General features: G+C 45.2%; 1 protein-coding gene across 3 annotated transcripts; it reads left to right on the top strand.

Moving 5' to 3' along the window:
- Nucleotides 1-241: 241 nt before the first annotated feature.
- On the top strand, nt 242-12,263 carry LOC147637902 (uncharacterized). 3 transcript variants are annotated; one of them, XM_086799742.1, is made up of 2 exons: nt 242-470; nt 11,110-12,263. In XM_086799742.1, the coding sequence occupies exon 2, from the start codon at nt 11,147-11,149 to the stop codon at nt 12,062-12,064; it is 918 nt and encodes a 305-aa protein (XP_086655868.1). In that variant the 5' UTR covers nt 242-470; nt 11,110-11,146; the 3' UTR covers nt 12,065-12,263. The 3 variants fall into 3 exon arrangements, with proteins under 3 accessions (XP_086655868.1, XP_086655867.1, XP_086655869.1); XM_086799741.1 differs by having other exon boundaries at nt 11,070-12,263; XM_086799743.1 differs by lacking the exon at nt 242-470 and adding an exon at nt 601-1,238.
- Nucleotides 12,264-18,009: the final 5,746 nt, after the last annotated feature.

The following is an 18,009-nucleotide window of genomic DNA, read 5'->3' as shown; positions in this document are numbered from 1 at the left end:
CGTTGTGGCGACACCTGCAACGACCGATAACATCAATAACAGGCGGTGTGGACATGGTGGTGCAGAGAAGAGGTAATCGTCTGCCGCCGAGCATCGATTAGCTGCGACGTGGACTGGCAGAGGACTGGCGTGCGTGTGAACACGTGGACGACCACCCTATTCTTTTGTGACACTTGTCATAGGGAAGAGAAGCCCGGTTAGAGATTATACAGATGATGTGCAAAGACTTTCGGTCTGTTGACTGATCTAGTCCCGCCCCTCGCGAAAGCAACCCCTAAAACTTCACTGCGATCCTACTCTGTAAAATCCAAAGTCTTCACCTGTAACTCTGTCAAATCCTGGCTCCAGCCCTATCCTTTACTCTAACCCTAATCGTAACTGTTTTTTTCTTCACAGTTTTTCTCTCTCTGTTGTTCGGAAGAGCCATCGTCGTGTTCCCTTAGAGCAGCTCGTCTTTTTTCGGACAAAAGGTAAGAATGCTCACTCACGCCATTTTGGTCTCGCATTTTACACTCTTTAGCTTCTCTCGTTTATGATCTGATCTTGATTGTGTCAGTTTCCACGACTGTTTTACATTGTGATCGCCTAGATTTTGCTGAAAGATTAAGGCAGCCATTTGTTGAACTTTTATTTGTGAAGCATTCCCTGTTGAAGGAGGGGAAGGGAATTTGGTGTGGGAGGGTTTTATGCTTGAACGTGTCTAGTCATAGCCTCTACTGGTGAAACCACGGAGGACATAATGGATAAATGAAACATGGACCCCCGACATCTTATAGCTTATCACTTTTGCCTCTACTGCTTGAAGTGAAAGATGGATGTCGTTTTACTCATTGGTTCAGCCTCCACTGCTTGGAAGTTACACAGTTGACACCACGAACTTCTGAAGTAGCTGATGCTGGAAATGGAAGATGTATGGCAGACATCTTTTCACTCTTCTATCCTCCTTTGCTACATTACACAGTTCACACCATGGGCGGTTGAAATAGCTCATTGTGGGATAGCCTTTACTGCTTGCTAACAGTGGACATATTTGCACTCCTCAATTAGGCTCTACTGCCTGGAAATGGAAGTTTGCGACACGGTTCACAGCAGTGGCAGATGGTGGTGGGATCACGTTTATTGCCAGAGTGGATAGCAGACACGGCTGAATGATGGTGGTATTTACCGCCAGAGTGGACAGCAGACATGTCCTCATGTGCGAGTTCTGCCTTAGGTTCAGTACACCTTTAACACCAATGGTAGGTGAAATGCCTGGTGGACTGCCCTTTGAAAAATAAACGTGTAACCTCTCTTCATTCACAAGTTCCTTTTCAAGTGTTTAAAGACCCTTCGGTTTCTGGTAAGAGAATTCTGCATCTGCTATTACCCATATGAAGCAGTGGTGTTTGTGGTAATGCTTTAGTAGCCATCCTTACCTTGTAATTCTTGCACGGTCAAAGGTTTGAGGTTCTTTTGTTAGACCCTAGGGCTGTGTGAAGGTCCAGAAATACATGTGAAAGATTTGTTGTCACTTCCACACTCTTTATTATACCTTGCAGTGCAAAGAATTAGGTGGTCTAACATATCTCCACTCATTGTTTCTTCGTTGCATCCCATCTCTTCATTATATATCATCCTCATCATGAACACATTTTCAGACACATAATTCCTGCTCTTATGTCTTTTCTGGCTGTCTTAAGCTTATATACTTTGCTTTGCATTCTTGAACAAAAGGCTTTATGTTTCCATGGTAAATATGACACTGATGCTGCTTTGAAAGTGCTTGGTGGAAGACTTCTATGCTTGTCAAGGTGAGTGCTGGCAGGCATTGAATTACTGAGGCACATATGCTGATTGAAGGTGCCATGTAAGGAAGGAATGATTGCCTTCAGCGGTTTTCATTTCTGAAAGGGCACAATTTTTTGTCCATTTCTAGAGAACATATGGCATTCCTTTCTTGTATTATTCATTTAAGGTTTCCAATAATGAACGGAGGTTGAGTGCTGCACGATTGAAAGACTGCTTAGAGGTTTGAGATGAGAGGGGCACCTTATTGTATTGGGGGTTGTCATGAACACATCGCATGACTAAACACACTAGGTGATGTGTTCATACATGATCGTGTAGCCACTCGGGTGCTGATGATGGAATTGGAGATGTCGTAGCTTGTAGTCATGGTATGCATGATTGAATTGATGATTTGAAGCTTTTATGAGTAGACTCTCTTGGAGTCAAATTCCTCGGCTGAATCTGGCTTCTTGGGAACTTCTTTATTCTGATCCACAACTCACCTTTTGCCCCTCGTGAAGGCGTTTTTGGATCCTTGGATGATCTTCATCTGCCCCTCAGCCGCCTATCTATATTCATATGTAGGTTTGTTGGTTGCAAGGCTGGTCAGCCAGCATCCAGCCCAATAAAGGTATGTTTACACTTTTGCATGTGTTAATTCTGGGGATGATCGGACAGCTCCAGGCCTCTTGATCTATGCATATCCTGCCTCTAAATCCTCTACATGATTCATGTGACAGGCAGTGAGGTTGCTGTCATGTGACAGGCAGTGAGGTTGCTGTTATGTGCATGCACATGGACATGCTAAATCCCAGATTTGCACCAGATAAAGATTTGATTAAGACACAGGCCAGGCCCAGATAATTGCAGAAGAAGCCCGAGTTGATCAGGATCCTGTGAACCAGGTGTAGGAGGGTCGTCCTTCTAGTCGGCAGCATATGTGAGATTTATGGGCTATTGAAGCTAGCCGACAGCAGTCAGCCAGTTGGACAAGTGTCACAAGGGGGCTATAAAAGGGCACTGTCTTGGTCATTGTTGGTTATCTCATCTCCCTCTTGGGGATAGGTCTAGATTGGGACCCTCGAGGTCTAGATTAGGATTTTGGGGTTGCTAGGGCAGCCAACAACTCGTACGCTTTTGTACTCTATGAATAGACTGAATATATAGCCATCTCTCTCTCTCTCTCTCTCTCTCTCTCTCTCTCTCTCTCTCTCTCTCTTCTCTGTCTATGCTGATTGTTCTTGCATTAGGTGTTCCTATGCAGTGCTTAGGGCTGAAAGAAGACTCCTAGAGCTTCCGCATGTGACATTGGTATCAGAGCTTCAGGGTGATTATGAGATATTTTTGCTGCGCATGTCCCACTCACCCTTACTGCAGTGTGCATGGATGAAACCATTGCTCGTGTCTTGATATTTTGGTGGTGTGGTGACCAAGCAACATTGTATAGCATCAGGCTCAGCTATGCTAAGTTTGGTGTCCCAGAGGACGCGCACAGGTCCAAGGAGAGAAAACGCAGCATGTGTCAAGACCCCCAAAAGCTGGTTGGTGTCAGGCAAACCCAAGGGGAGGGTTTCATGAGAGTTGGTAGCCAGTTAAGGTTGCCCTAGAAGCCGGAGTTTACACATGCAAACCTTTATGGACGTTGTTGAATCAGTCCAAAATATGGAATTAAAACACAATGGAAAACCTTGGTCGACCTTTCCAAACTCGTCTAAGTCCACCTAGCTAGGTGGTAATTGGGCACAGACCGAAGGTTCTTTCCAAATCCTAGCCGAGTATTTTGCTGGAGTTTTTGATCATTGTTGGCTGCTCCAAGTCTCTCCTTTACTTCCGCTTGCTGCCTTCAACCTTTCTCTCAAACCTAGGTTTTCCTTTCTTCAAGTATTCAGTTAGGTTGGGTAGAGGGATTCAGATGACTAAGATGGATGCCAATAGAGACTAACAGTTGCAGCTACATTATGTTACCTAAACACATCTTGGAACATGTTGATGCAAAAACGCATGCAGAAGAGAGAGAGAGAGAGAGAAATGAAATGAAATGATATATTAACGTCTTCAAAAGGCCAAAATGACCTATGAGACCAAAAAGGTTACAACAATTGGTGGATCTGATACAATGTCAGTTAGGTTGGGTAGAGGGATTCAGATGGCTAAGATGGATGCCAATAGAGACTAACAGCTGCAGCTACATTATGTTACCTAAACACATCTTGGAACATGTTGATGCAAAAACGCATGTAGAAGAGAGAGAGGAGAGAGATAGTTGAGTATTCGGTATATTCATATATGTACAAAAAGGTACAAATGTTCTTGCAGCCCTTGGCTGCCTTCCATGAAAAGGTAGAAACCCTAAACCTAAGTCTAATCTCATGACCCAGCCAAGCTAGGGCTGAATGAGTCAAAACGTTGAGCATAGATGCCTTTTATAGGCTGGAAAAAGACATATCGGCCTGGACAAGCTTTAAAGTTTATTCATCTTGCTGCAGCCGGCTGGATATATTCCTGAATATACTGGCCGACAGCCCCTCCATGTCCACCAACCGTGAAGTCCCTACCAAATCAGCAATGCCTGCTCCTTATCTCTAGTTCTAATCAGTCTTTATCTGGTTGCTCTCCTCAAGATTAGATCTGGGATTAGCTAATGCATGTCTTGCACATGATGCATTATCCACACTCTGCATGGACAATGGGATCAATTGTTGACAAAAGACTCGGGCCTCTTTTGGATTAGGAGTGGTAGCTGTCGGAATGCGCAACGGAATATGAGACGCACATCTGAGAGCAAACACGTGCAAGACTCCACGTTGAACAAGGGCCCACGTAGAAGACAAGCGCTAGCCTGCAACACACTGAACTGGGAGCAGAAGGAGAAAAACGCAGACAAGAGTATGGCTGGGTATGTACTTTGTATATACACAAGAATCTTGAATAAGTGATACAATGGCATGGGCTGTGGGGGTCCATTTTATATGGACCCCAGGCAGCAGTCGGCCTGCTCCAGAGGCAGCCGACAGTGGACAGATCTCCACGACCAGCCCTCAAAGACCAGTCGGCCAGGTCAGAAATGAGGACGTGTACAGTCGGCCAGAGGAGATGCGCCTGCCAGCCCGTGACTGCCCCCCAAAGCCATGGAAAAAATGGGAAAAGTATGGGGAAAAATACGGAGAGTGGGGAAAAATGAGAAAACACCGGTGTATATGTATAGACAGGAGATGACTTCTAACACCCCCTCTTAGCTCCTGGCTGCGAAACCAACCACAGGGAGCTGGGGTGCCGCCTGAGCAAATCCTGAGATAGCGACTTCGTGAAGAGGTCCACCGTACTGTCCTCTGTCGAATAGAACTCTAGCAAGATGTCATCAGCAAAACGATCTGTTCACTAACAAAGTGCCTCTGGATGACCATGGGTTCCTCCAGTGGAAGCAACCCGTTACTCTGAATCCTGCAATGCAACCTCTGCATCCGCACCACCTCACAAGCAGCATCACAAGCAACCCGTTACTCTGCCTCTGTCAATGAGAAGGCAAAAGATGACTGCCTCGTACTGCTCCAAAAAACTGCTCATGGGCCTGAAGTAGATCTCCTCGTGTCCGGATCTCCTCCCCAATCTGAGTCACTCCAACCGTGGAGTTGGACTCCATCCATCAATCCCCCTCCTGTGTAAAAGAGTCCATGATCCTTCGCATGCCGCAGAAACCACAGGATACGCAATCCTGCCTCCCAAAGAGTCATCTGCAACCATGAGCTCATCTGCCTCATCAAGAAGCTCTCGTCCAATCTGGTGTCCATCAACCAGATCAATGAACCATTCTGCTTCCGAGTCAAAGAGGCATTACATTGCTCACAAGGATCAACACCTGTTACGGTGTAAAGCCAAGTCCTGGAACCCTGCTGAAGACCATGCAAGGCCTTTTGGAACTCTGGCATTTGCCCCCCGAGGTGGTAGCCTTGGGAGAAGCCGGCTGGGAAGTCTTGGGCTTGCCACCATTATGCTTCATTTTTGCACTTTGCGCAAGCGAGAGTGCGTCTTCGAAGGTGGCTGGCCTAAACATACGCACCTTCCATTGGATTTGCGTGTCAAGGCCATACAAAAACTGCCCTTTCTTGCTCGTATTAGATAAGCCTAATTGCAGACATAAAGTCGAAATTCTATTGGCAAACTGAAGGACTGGTTGCGCGTTTTGACGCGCTTCCCTGAACTCGTCTTCGAGTCGCTCAAGGTAGTGGGGTGGTAGAAACCGTTGCTTAAGGTCGTGGACAAACTTGTCCGACACATAAGCTGCCATACCTAATCCGGTGTGGGCATGAGCCCACTGAGTCCACCAAGGAATGGCCTCACCTTCCAAGTACCAACTGGCTAAGATCGCTGTGTCAGTATCTGTTTTTCTAACTGCGGCAAAGTAAGCTTCAAACTGATGCAACCATGAATAGAGAGTTGTGGGATTGAGTTTACCATTATACTTACTGAAGTTCATTTTCTCGGGAAAATGATTTGAGGGCACCGTCGGTGTCAATCTGGCGTCCAAAGCTGCTAGGTAACGCTCGTGCTCCACGCATCGCTTGGCTTTGTCTTCACGTTGTCGGATCTCCATTGCACGCATCTGCAACTCAAAGAGCTCGGCTGCGGCTGTGACCCCGGGAGAGGGTCCCTGTGTCGAGGATCTGGAATCTGGGATATGGAAGGAGAGGGAGGAGGAGATGGAAAACGCGACGCTGAGAACGAGTACGCTCTTCCAAAGCCAAGATCTGCGCCTTCTGCTCGTCCAACTTGGTTGTCTGGTCTGCGATTGCTCGCATCATCTGCTGGAACATATCTGTAACACTCAAGCATGGTGCCCTAGCTGGGCTGCCTGGTGCACTCTGGTCCCATGGTTCTTGGTCTCTTTTGTCGTCGAAGCTCACCATAGCAGGAAAATGCACTTCCTTTCTGGAACGCAATCTGACCATCCACTATCTGTGTGGGAGACGTCCGGAGGCTTCCGGAGGCTAAAAACCAACCGTCCTTCAAGGGACAGGAGTCACTCCGAAAAGGGTAGTCCACCGGCGTCTGAAAACCAACCACACGAGCGAGGAAAAATTCTGGTTTCTTTGCTGAATCTTTGCACTTGAAGTAGGCTCTGATACCACTGTAACATGCGGAAGCTTCAGAGAAGATCGGTAACTTCAATGCTCAGAAATCAGCACACTTTTCACGACGGAATTAACGCACGAAACTGAATGAAGATGTGCAGAAAATAGAGAGAGATAGGGAGAGATGGAGAGGACACAGTATTGGGTCCCAAATACCCTCTGTAGGGCCCCCACCACGGATGGTGTATTTACTTTATTAGAATGATGTGAATCTGAAAAGAAAAATACAGAAATCTTGACCTTTCTTGGCTGAGAAATCTCTGCCCTTGACCTGCAGTCCTTCACCCCTTTGCTTAGCAACTTCTTGGCTGTCCTAGCCCTTGTACGCTTGAGCTCTTGGTGAAATATGAGATAACACAATGGGATTGTGGCTCTCCTATTTATACTACTCCAAATAAGCAGTCGGCCAGCATTAACTCCAGTCAGCCAGTTCACTTTTCTGCCCACGACTATAAATCAGCATTAAATGCTGGATAATTCACATAAAAACCTGCGCATCACTTCATGGCTGGCTGGGCATCATGCGCCTGATTCTCTGGGGGCTGGGCACTGAATTTGCAAGTACATTGGGGCTGGGCAGCCTGTATGGGCTGCCCCATACTTGCCCTACACCCCTCCTAGGGCTGGATAACCAGTCGGCTACCCCTGGCTTGCCCCTAGGGCTGTCCTACAGCCCTCCATGGCCTACCCATGGCTGGTGGGTACAGCCAGGACCTTCCTGGCCCTCATGGGGGTGGTTTAACACCATCCCCATTCCCACCCTAAGACTTGGGGTAGCCCTATGGGCTGGCCCCTTTTCCTATAATCAAACCCTAACTATCTACACAATGATCTGGCATCCGGTACCATACCAGATACACAGAATCACTGACATCATTCCAGAGGGAGACTCAGCGCGGACTGGCACTGTTTCATGTGTTGGACTGCACACCTGACCTTGGACTCCTGTGCAGGACAATGCACACCTGACCTCGGACAACTGAGATGGATCCCTGGCTGACTCGTACCGGGGACTGGGCTCACATGGGACCAGTTCACCATCCCGGGTCCTGCACCATCTGTACAGATATGTCTACATGGCATCCAAGTGCGGGATGCACGTGACACGTGTAGTCGAGTTGGTAGTTGAAGAACTCTTGAGTGAGGTTTGGGGTTCAGCAGATGGACACCTCCTGACATGAGGGTTGTATTTTGCCTATGGGTGGGTGTAGGACCTCCTAAATAAGGGTCGAGATTGGAGAGGCAACTTGGGAAAATAAAAGAGAATAAGCACGGAAGAAATCCTACCAAGAAGACCATCAAGCACAAGCAACATAGGGATGTCTAGTTTTTTGACGTCCCTAGATAGCTTCATCGTCCACGAGATTGGACCAGATACAAAGTTCGATGGATACAAAAATCAGTTGGATCGTTGCTTGTAGTTGATCCATATGAGACCATGTTCTAGTCCCTCAAGAAGGAAATGGTTTACGATCCACGGGCAAAGATCCTCCAAGTCATGAGGGGGAATTTTATCCAAAGGACGTAGCATTCTTGATGGTTCGTTCGGAATGTATGCCAACAGCGTTCAAGCTAAGGAGGAGGGGATGCTACTGTCAGAATCGAGCATGCGGAAGCTTTACACAGGCAGTGAGCGACGAACAGCTTTGATATTAGCAATGAATAGTTGGTTTATTACAATGGTGGGCATGGGTATTTATACCCTCATGCTGTGAATGGCCGACTCCTTTATTACGACTTGATTGCACATGAGATACTATATTTAACACCCTCTCTGTAGCTCGTCCAGCTCGAATGAAAATCCCTTGTCCAGCGCCACCAGCTCGCCTTGCTCCGGTGCCTTCGATTCTGAGCTCCCCTCCGACTCCTCGCTGCCCCTTGCACAGCAACTTTCCGTAGCTTTTGCTGGCCTTGGGTGCTTTGGCTGCTTCAAGAAGAAACGCAGGTTTGCTCTAGCCTTGATGCAGACGCAGTCTGCCGCGCGTCTCCCCCCTCGTGCCTTGTGTGTGTCCAAGGATCAGAAGCCTTCAAGCTCTGATACCATGTCAGAATCGAGCATGCGGGAGCTTTACACAGGCAGTGAGCGACGAACAGCTTTGATATTAGCAATGAATAGTTGGTTTATTACAATGGTGGGCATGGGTATTTATACCCTCATGCTGTGAATGGCCGACTCCTTTATTACGACTTGATTCCACATGAGATACTATATTTAACAGCTACGTGCACTCGCTGCGGTAGGGTATTAGCCGGCCATACTTGTCTAGCGACCTGTTGGATGAGCATTGGGCATGTTGAGCCCTAGTCCAGAGATGAGTAGCTAGTTGCTAGAGGATCAGGTCATAGTGAGGTGTCTGTGCATGTTCTGCACACAGGTGCAACACACTTGGATTATTATTGTACAAATGTCGAGGTAGCTTATTAGGCCGATGGTCGGGTGCCAGACAGAGGTGTTGAATCCACAGGACCTTCAGGACAAAAGCCAGGCTGAATCCCCATGTTCCAAGCTGCTAGTTCACACTAGGCTCATGCATGTTTGCATCAGCTCAGCATGAGCTAGTTCCAGGAAGGTTTGGCATCAATGTGGGTAGCCATTTGACACGCGGCAGGTGTACAAACAGGTCAAGTGGAGTTTGGCCAAGCAAGATACAGTTTATTCCCTATTTTTTCCTATTTTTTGGAGTCATGGAGGTGTAGGGCTGGCCTACTACATGAAATCGTCCTCCAATCATCTATAAAAAAGACCCTTGCCCATTCCTCAAAGCCATCTCCAAGATATTGAAGAGCAATTGCTCAGCAGCCCTTCAGCAACACCAAGGAGTGCCCGATCTTCTGGATACAAGCGCCACGGAGTTACCCATATCTGCCAGCAACCTGCCCAAGCAAGGAACCAGCCAGGGTGAGCAAGCCGATGTTGCCAGTCAGCCTGAAACTCACCAACGCTTCATCCACAAGGTCAAACATCCATTGGCAATGCCTTTGTACCCTGCATAATCTAGTAATACTAGCAAATAGAGGGCAAAGTGGGGGCCCTTAAGTGCAATCGGGTATAATCTCCTTTTCTCCTCTCTCTCTCTCTCTGTCTTTCTGTTCATTAAGCAATTATGCCATTTCTTCTGCTGATGCTAGATGCTCCTTCTTCAATGCAAGAAGAAAGCAGAACTCATCAACAACGAAACATCTGGCATCTTGTACGTAGCATGTCCTCGACCCTATCCCTTACATGGGATAGAAAGCATAGTTGAGGCCGAAGATGATGGCTTGATGGGTAGAGTGATCAAGATAGTTTGACTAGCCTATATGACTAGCAAGGGCATGGACTTTTTGTGGAGAGTTTTTGTGTGGTGTGCTACACAAGTTCTACATGGGTCAATTATAGCTCGATTGTATACCACCACAGTGTTGTTGGTAAACATCAGAAGCATTATAGAACAGCCAACAGTTTTTTTTTTTGGTGGCTTATGCCAGACACATTTTTCTCACTCTCTTAGGTTATGGGGCTCTTTTTCATGTTGCTGCTAGTATGAACTATGGGCATCCCTGGGCATCTCTTTTGGTATGCAGTGGGCAGCTCCTGCCTGGGTAGTAGGCACTGATCAAGCAGAAGCAGCTGATGCTCACTTAGTGTTGTGAGTGAATATTAGAAACTTTATAGAACAGCCGATGTTTTTTTTGTTTTTGGTTTTGTTTTGGTAGCTCACTCATGCCAGACATTTCTCACTCTTTGGTTATGGGGAAACTCTGGGCAGACCTGTACATCTCTTCTGGTATGAAGTGGGCAGCCCCTGTCTAGGCACTAATAGAGCATGTTATTGCTGTTTTGCTTAGCATGCTGTCTTTTCTGGGACTGTGTAGCCCATTTTATGTTTGTTTACCTTCGAAATGCATGCTTGGTTATGGTCTTGCTAGGTAAGTTTCACAGTCCATGGACATTTGGGTATGGTTTGGTGTCATGTACCAATCTATGTTTTTTTTCCTGTTTATTGCAACATGCTCTAGTTTTTGATCATATGAAATCATTGGGGATACATGGCAATCTATTTTTTCCTGTTTATTGCAAAAGCTCTCGTGTTTGACCATATCGAATCTTTGGGGATTCTTGTGACATTATTTCGTTTCTTGATTGTGCTGGATTTTCAATGCTGCACTGACATGCTCTTTTTGTGCTGTGAGATGCACTTCTTGGCATCTGCTTCTTTCGATAATAATGCAGGTAAACAAGTTGGTCCATATAGAGGATTCAAAGGCGGATGGACAGTAAGAAGTTCCTGCAGCTTGTGGAGGAGAAGCAAAAGAAGGCTTTGGAGAAGAAGCAAGCACATCTAGAATGGGAGGAAAGGCTTGAAGGAGCAGCCAAAGCAAAAAAGAGGGAGGAGAAACGAGCACATAAGAAAAAAATAGTGTCCGACTCCTCTGAGAGTGACATAGATAAGAAGGCTGGACGGAGGCATAGGAAGAGATGCTTGTCATCTGATTCCTTGGATGATAAAGGTCTTCAAAGAGAGGGCAGAGTTGAAAGAAGGAAGACTCATAGAAAGCACACAAGAAGGGCCTCAAGTTCAGATTTTAGTGACTCTGGATCACTGGATGGGCACAGGTCAAAGAGAAGACACAGAAGAAAATATAAGAGGAGTTCAAGTCATGAATTGAGTGACTGCAGTCCGGGTGACGATACTGAAAAGAGGGTGCACAAAAGGGGGCATAAAAGAAGGGGCTCAGAGTCTGATGCTAGTGACTACTTTGATGAAGGAAAGACGTCTCACAGGAGACAGAAGCGGAGGGAGACTGACTCAGATGCTAGTGATCAGAGCGGTAGTAAAAGGAAGCATCATGGACGAAGGTATAAAAAGCATGCCAAAAAATCCCGCAGGGAAGACTACGGAGGAAGTGGTGGTTCATATGAGGACAATGCAGTATCAGGGGGAGAGCATTCATATAGAGAGGAAAAGGACAAAGACCCAAAAGAGCATCAGGATTTTGAAAGATACAGGAGTTCTGACCTCGAGGATCAAAATGAGAGATGCAGAAAGCAGCACAAGCTTAATGATGATGTGGGTGAAACAAAGCAGTCGCACAGGAGGCAAGGACATCACCATCGTCATAGACAGCATGGCACAAATGGGAAAGAGCCTTCTGCAGTTGATGTGGGCTCTGAAAAGGTGGTCTGATGACTTCTTGTTGGGCTTCGCGTATACAAAATTCTGTTCAGGCAATTGCTGGCTATGTTGCCACAGACAACATCAGATCTGTTGAGAGCTTTCATAGCTGTAAGATTGTATTCAGCTATTATTTACTAGCATCTCATCGTAAGAGCACATGATTGCAATTCAGAGTAGGTAGGTAAATACATAGATGTTTGTTTTTCAAGCACATGATTGCAATTCTGAGTAGGTAGGTAAATACATAGATGTTTGTTTTTCAAGCACATGCTTGCAATTCAGAGTAGGTAGGTAAAAACTACGTTGATATTTGTTTTTCAATTTCAGATTCTACAATATTTTGAAGTTGGTAAGGTAAAGGTATCAGTTTAATCAGCAGTATGATTTCCTCTCATCATTGTGGACTTGCTTTTCTTCTTCAATGATTCAAGATATATCGATGTGTACATTTCATTTGAATGTATACATCATATTGATCATACAGCTTGACCACTGGCATCATCATTTGCCTAAACTTTAACGTTATCTCCTTTACAGAAGGCAAACTACAAAACATGGATATACACACACTAGTTATGCCTTGATCAAGTTGGTCAAGTATTATCTATACAAGGAATTGGAATGATAAAGGCAAAAGTTAATCATCATTAAGGGTATGCGCCTATTTTCCCTATAAATCACTAGCATACCAAGAGGCTTTTCATGTTGTTTACACAACTATGTAAGTTAAATTTCTTCTTGACAGCTTCCATAGCTAGTGATGACATCGATCCAACATGCTGTCCATGACCTATGTATATCCCCTTTCCCATCCATGCCTGATAATTCTCTCATGAGAAGCTAGCCTTTGGTCACCAACTTTAATATTCTAGAGGGAGGCAATGTCCAAATTAATTCTCAAATCATTTTAGCCAATTCTTGATCTTCCAAGCCTTCACATTATCTGAGTACCCTTACATTTCTCTTCATGTTTTATGCAAGATCCTCTGCAATGGGCATCCCATTTTCATTGGACATGATTTCCTCCTCACTGTGCGAGGCATAAAGTCTCTCGATTCCTTAACTAGGTTCACTATATCCTCACCTAAGCAACGTGAGACAAAAACCTTTTTTTGAACCAATGAAAAAACCTCCTCCAAATTTTAGCTGGTATTTTAGAAAATCGATCGGTTTTCAAAGATAACAAAGTTTTCAGTGGGTTTTCAATGACTTATTAGAAAAGTTTAAGTTGGTTTTCACAAGGCAATTGAAATTCTCAATCGGTTTTTACATCCTATCACAAGAAAAACCATTATATTGAAGGTAAATTTGTAGAATAGGATGTATAAGACGCTAGAGACTAGCTAAATGTGGATTACATAACTGTAGGGACGAGTTGGGTTGATAAGTTGCGGCAATGTTTGATCTATCCACCAAGTTTACGTTGCGTACATAAGCATACTATAGATAACTTTTCCCGAGGCATGCTCAACACGACCTGATACAATGAGATAGGCCACAAATAAAGTTTACTTGTGTACATGATAAAAGAAGATGTCTCACAATGAGAGATGCTTGTATAAACTTAACAATGCATGTGGACCAGCAATACCTTCAATTGTAACCTAATCAAGGCTGGTTCCTTATGACCTCCATCTAAGCCCTCTGACGTTAAGCCTTTACTCTTACTATCATGGCTTCACTCTTATCACTTGGGTATCCCACGTATATAGGTGAGACTATGGCCTTGGAGCCATAGTTGAAGGAAAGAACCTTGGTGAAAGAAGATAAACCGCCTTTTGGGATATATGACTTCTATCATAGTCTGGACCAATTGCTACCCAGCGAGATCCATAGTTGTCCGACCCCTATCCAAGCTGCCTAGAACCTATACATGTTTGTCATTCATGTACACGATGAGAGTGTGGTGTGTGTACATGAGAGTGTGGTGTGTTTGCATGCATAAACTTAGCACCATGATATATGTATCCGTAACTACAAATTAATATCAACAATATCTTCAATTATAACCTCATCAAGGCCTCTAGTATTTTGAAAGGGTGGTGTGTATGCATGCATAAACTTAGCACGCACCATGATATATGTATCCGTAACTACAAGTTGAGATCAACAATATCTTCAATTATAACCTCATCAAGGCTTCTTGTTAGAATAGTAGGAGTCTCTTCTGTAGTGTGAAAGGGTTTTGAGTCTTTTGGTTCATCTCGTGGTCCCATCGCCAACCTCTGCGTTTTTTTTTTATCATGAGCTGCTGTGCGTTTTTTTTATTATATGCCACCCATGAGGCCTTTCTCCTGTGCGTTTCCCTCTCTCATGTGCGTCTAGATCTCTGCCGCCCACGAGTCACGTTCGGCTTTACGTTTTCTGCATCCTATGGCCCTACTTTGCTCCCGCAAGAACCAACCTTCATGGGTTGAGCCCCTCCCATCCCGACGGCCTTCTCCGCCCACGTGGCCTGAGCCTCGCCACCCCCTACCTGTGGCTGACTCCAGTGGCTGCACTGTGCCTCCACAGCTGCCCTACTTCCCTGCCGCCCTTTGGGTAATATAATGTTGTCGGGAGTTGGTAGCCGAGGCACTGCACAGAGACCTCTGACAACTAGACCGTGCTGGGAGCAGATTTTGCTAGGAGGAGACTGCTACAACATAACGATTTAGAGCTCCCGTGAAGGTAATGTGAACCCGCAGGCTTCAAGGTCCACTCAATCATGTGGATGTGTCCCTCTGACACATTTTTCAGCCACATCTCACTAAGGGATCCAAAGGGCAAAAACTTTTTTCCTATCATGATGTCTCCACCGTCCATTGAAAAGTTTTTTGGCACTGGTTTCCGACTTGGCAAACCAAGGTACAGCTTCTCTTCATGCGGGAAGCCGTATGGGATACCGTCTCCAGTGATGATGCAGATCTAGGATCATAGATCCAAACTAGTCAAAGCTATGGGGGTAGCAAAATGAGAGAGCTATTGCTCTTATCGACTTCAGCCTTTCAGACTCTCTTGTGCATCATATCGGCTTCAAGTCTACTTCTAAGGAGACATGGGAGAAGCTAGAAGCAATCTTTGGTAATCGTAATCATTGGTTTATTAGTGTAGTGGCACCAGCTTAAAGTGTGAGCTGGAAGATACTATTAATGTCCTCAATTAAGGATCATGTTGTTTAGCCAAATGGAATTAACATTCCCCCCTTCCTGATGTAGGTTCTATCCTCAGAACTTGTTACTGAGGTCGAAAGACCTATTCACCGAATTCATGTCAGTAGAAGTTGCGTTTGGATTGGAGTTTCCGGAGTGTTCGAATGGAATGCTGAGTGGCAGAGTGTCGATCATGTCTTCAAATTCAAGATGCATATAGGCTGGAAGACATCGTAAAAGCGGTGGTAATACAACATCATTCCTCTGTCTGAAGGCCCTTGGTTCATGTGTCGAACTGCAGATGCTGTGGATCAGGTATTCTGCACCAAGCTTTGATCGAGGTTAGCAGTTGTTATCTTTGTTCTTGAATATGGCCAAATGTTACTGGTGTGAAGATAGGGAAGTTATAACAAACATGAAAGTCCTTGTGTTTGGCCTCTTGGAACTCTAGCGACATCCACCGTCTCTTGATAGGCATGTACAATGGATCCACTTGCAGTTTTGGTGGCGCGCTCATGTATACTCTGATGTATTCTAGAACTGTTAGAAACTCCTGCCCTCCATGTGGGTTAGAAACTCCTGCCCTCCATGTGGGTTGGATTCCAAAATCTGTCAGTTGTGGCTCTTCCTCATTTGTGTGGATGGTGGTGTATCCACCTCTTGTGTGCACAAGATGTCTCTTTCTCCATCTTCTGTAACAGTAGAGTTGATCATGAACATGACAAGTTGAATTTGCAGGCAAGTCAGCTAAATGAGGGTTGGCGAGCCTTGTGTGTTTTGCGACATTTTCCCACAATGTTCCTTCTCCTGCCAAAGGGAGTAATTCCTCTAAGTCGGGACGTGGGGCATGGAGAGGGTATGGAACATAATGTTGCCTTGTGGGTGTGCCTATAGAGTATGCTTCTAGCCTGATCTGTCGGGTAGGATTGAATGGAGTAATCTGCACACCAGTACTTGGAACATGAGCTTCGGCTTTAAAAGTGGATTGCCAGCTTGAATAAACTCCTCATACTCTGCAGCGGCTGTTAAAGAATCCAAGACATTTCTTTCAGTGAAGGGCACAATATTATCATTTGGAGTCAGATCACGTACCTCTTGAGGTTGTTGTGGTGGAGATGGGATAGGTGCCAATACCTCCTCGGGGGCGAGAGTGTTAGTGGAAAAATCTAATTCTGGCGGAGAGAAAGAAGAGTAGATACAGTTAGCTTGGGAAGATGTAGTAGGCGGTGCATTAGGATAAGGATTGAGAACACTGAGAGGGACCTTCTTCTTCACCTTGACCAATGCTAGGGGGTGGGTGGCTAGGCTTATGAGCTTTAAAAAAGTTTTGAATTTCAGGAATTTCTTCATTATCAATATCCGGGTAATTAATGTGAGTGGCATCAAAATTATATCTTACATTGGTGAGCATAGCCTCTAAATGCTTGTGGATATTAGTATAGAGTTTAAGGATTCCGAAAGGGTGATATAATGTAGACTCACAAAGATTCAAATGTTGGTGAGTATTGTATACTTCTAGCCACCCATGACTAATTACCCATTGATAAGTATTTGCAACCACCTCGTAGTTGGCTGGCATCTTTGGTATGCCATCTGGAAAAAACAGATCGAGTTTGTCGACATTGTTGTCCAGGATGTCAAAATTTTGTAGCACACGCACCACGGAGGTTTAGCACTATGGGGTGCAAGGAATAGAAGAAGATTTCTTGAGGGTTAGTTAATATAAGGTTCCCCCTCAAAAATGCCCATAATGATTGTTGGGTCAGCATCCATTTCAGTATTTTGTTTAATTAGGATTAATTCACCTAGGCCTATATCTTCAGCTAAGTTGATATCATACTGAAGAAATGTGAGTGTTAGTGTAGATAAAAACAAGGTAAGAGTGTGAGGAGGGGCCCGAGGAGTTATTGGTAGCTGTCCCAACTCCAAGGCGCGCTCAAGAAGGGTATGCAAATCGTCTATCGGCTCCAAGCATAGACTCCTTTCTTGTGCAGCGAGTTGCGAGCCAAATCCTACATGCGAGCGTCGGCATTGCTGAGTTGGTTGGAGATGGTTGTTTCCCGGATCATTCGTTCAGCATCCATCTCCACAAATCTTCTTGTTGCAGTTTCTTGTGCTCTCCTGGCAGCGGCTTCCCTTTGTTGTGCCTCAGTAATCTGATTAAGCCGTTGTGCTGCCAATCTTTGTGCATCTTGTAATTGTACTGTCAGTTGTGAGATGGTCTCTTGATTCCTTTGCGCCTTTGCTTGGTTGGTGCTGATGGTTTCGTCGAGGGCCTTGATCTTTTTTGCATGCGCTTTGTTTGCCTATTCTCTTTCTTGTTGTATACCTTGCACTCTTTCTTGTTCAGTTGGGTTGCTAGAAGCTTTATCTATTATTGCAGCATATCTTCATTGGTCTTTGCACTGTCTTGGCACTCCTTTATTTACATGGCATGCATAGTTGTGAGGCTCTGTGTGTGGGTTATCTCTTTTTGAAGTTGCTCTTTTGCCTGCTCCAGCCTTGCGTTTAAGTCAACGTTTTCGTTGATCTTCTGTACAATTGTTTGACTTAAAATAAGATTATTACTTTCCAAGGCATCGTATCTGCTTTCCTGTTATTTTGTTGCCTTTAAGCTCTTCATGATAATTTCTTTGTGAGTTGCTTTTACGTTTTGTACTTGTGCATTGGCATCTTTCATCTGCTTCCATAGGTTGGTGTTCCTGTCATGTAACATGTGCGTTGTCAATAGGTGGCAATGCCACACCTTTTGCTCCTGTTCCCAGTTTGTACTAGTCTCAGCATCCATTTTTGTAAGTGGATCGTGAAGTAGTGCCTCTAAGC

This window comes from Cibotium barometz, chromosome 6 (assembly GCF_041138505.1).
Source record: "Cibotium barometz isolate CiBa-2024 chromosome 6, ASM4113850v1, whole genome shotgun sequence".
NCBI classification, from domain to species: Eukaryota; Viridiplantae; Streptophyta; class Polypodiopsida; order Cyatheales; family Cibotiaceae; genus Cibotium; species Cibotium barometz.
This window is presented reverse-complemented; position numbering and strand designations above follow the sequence as displayed.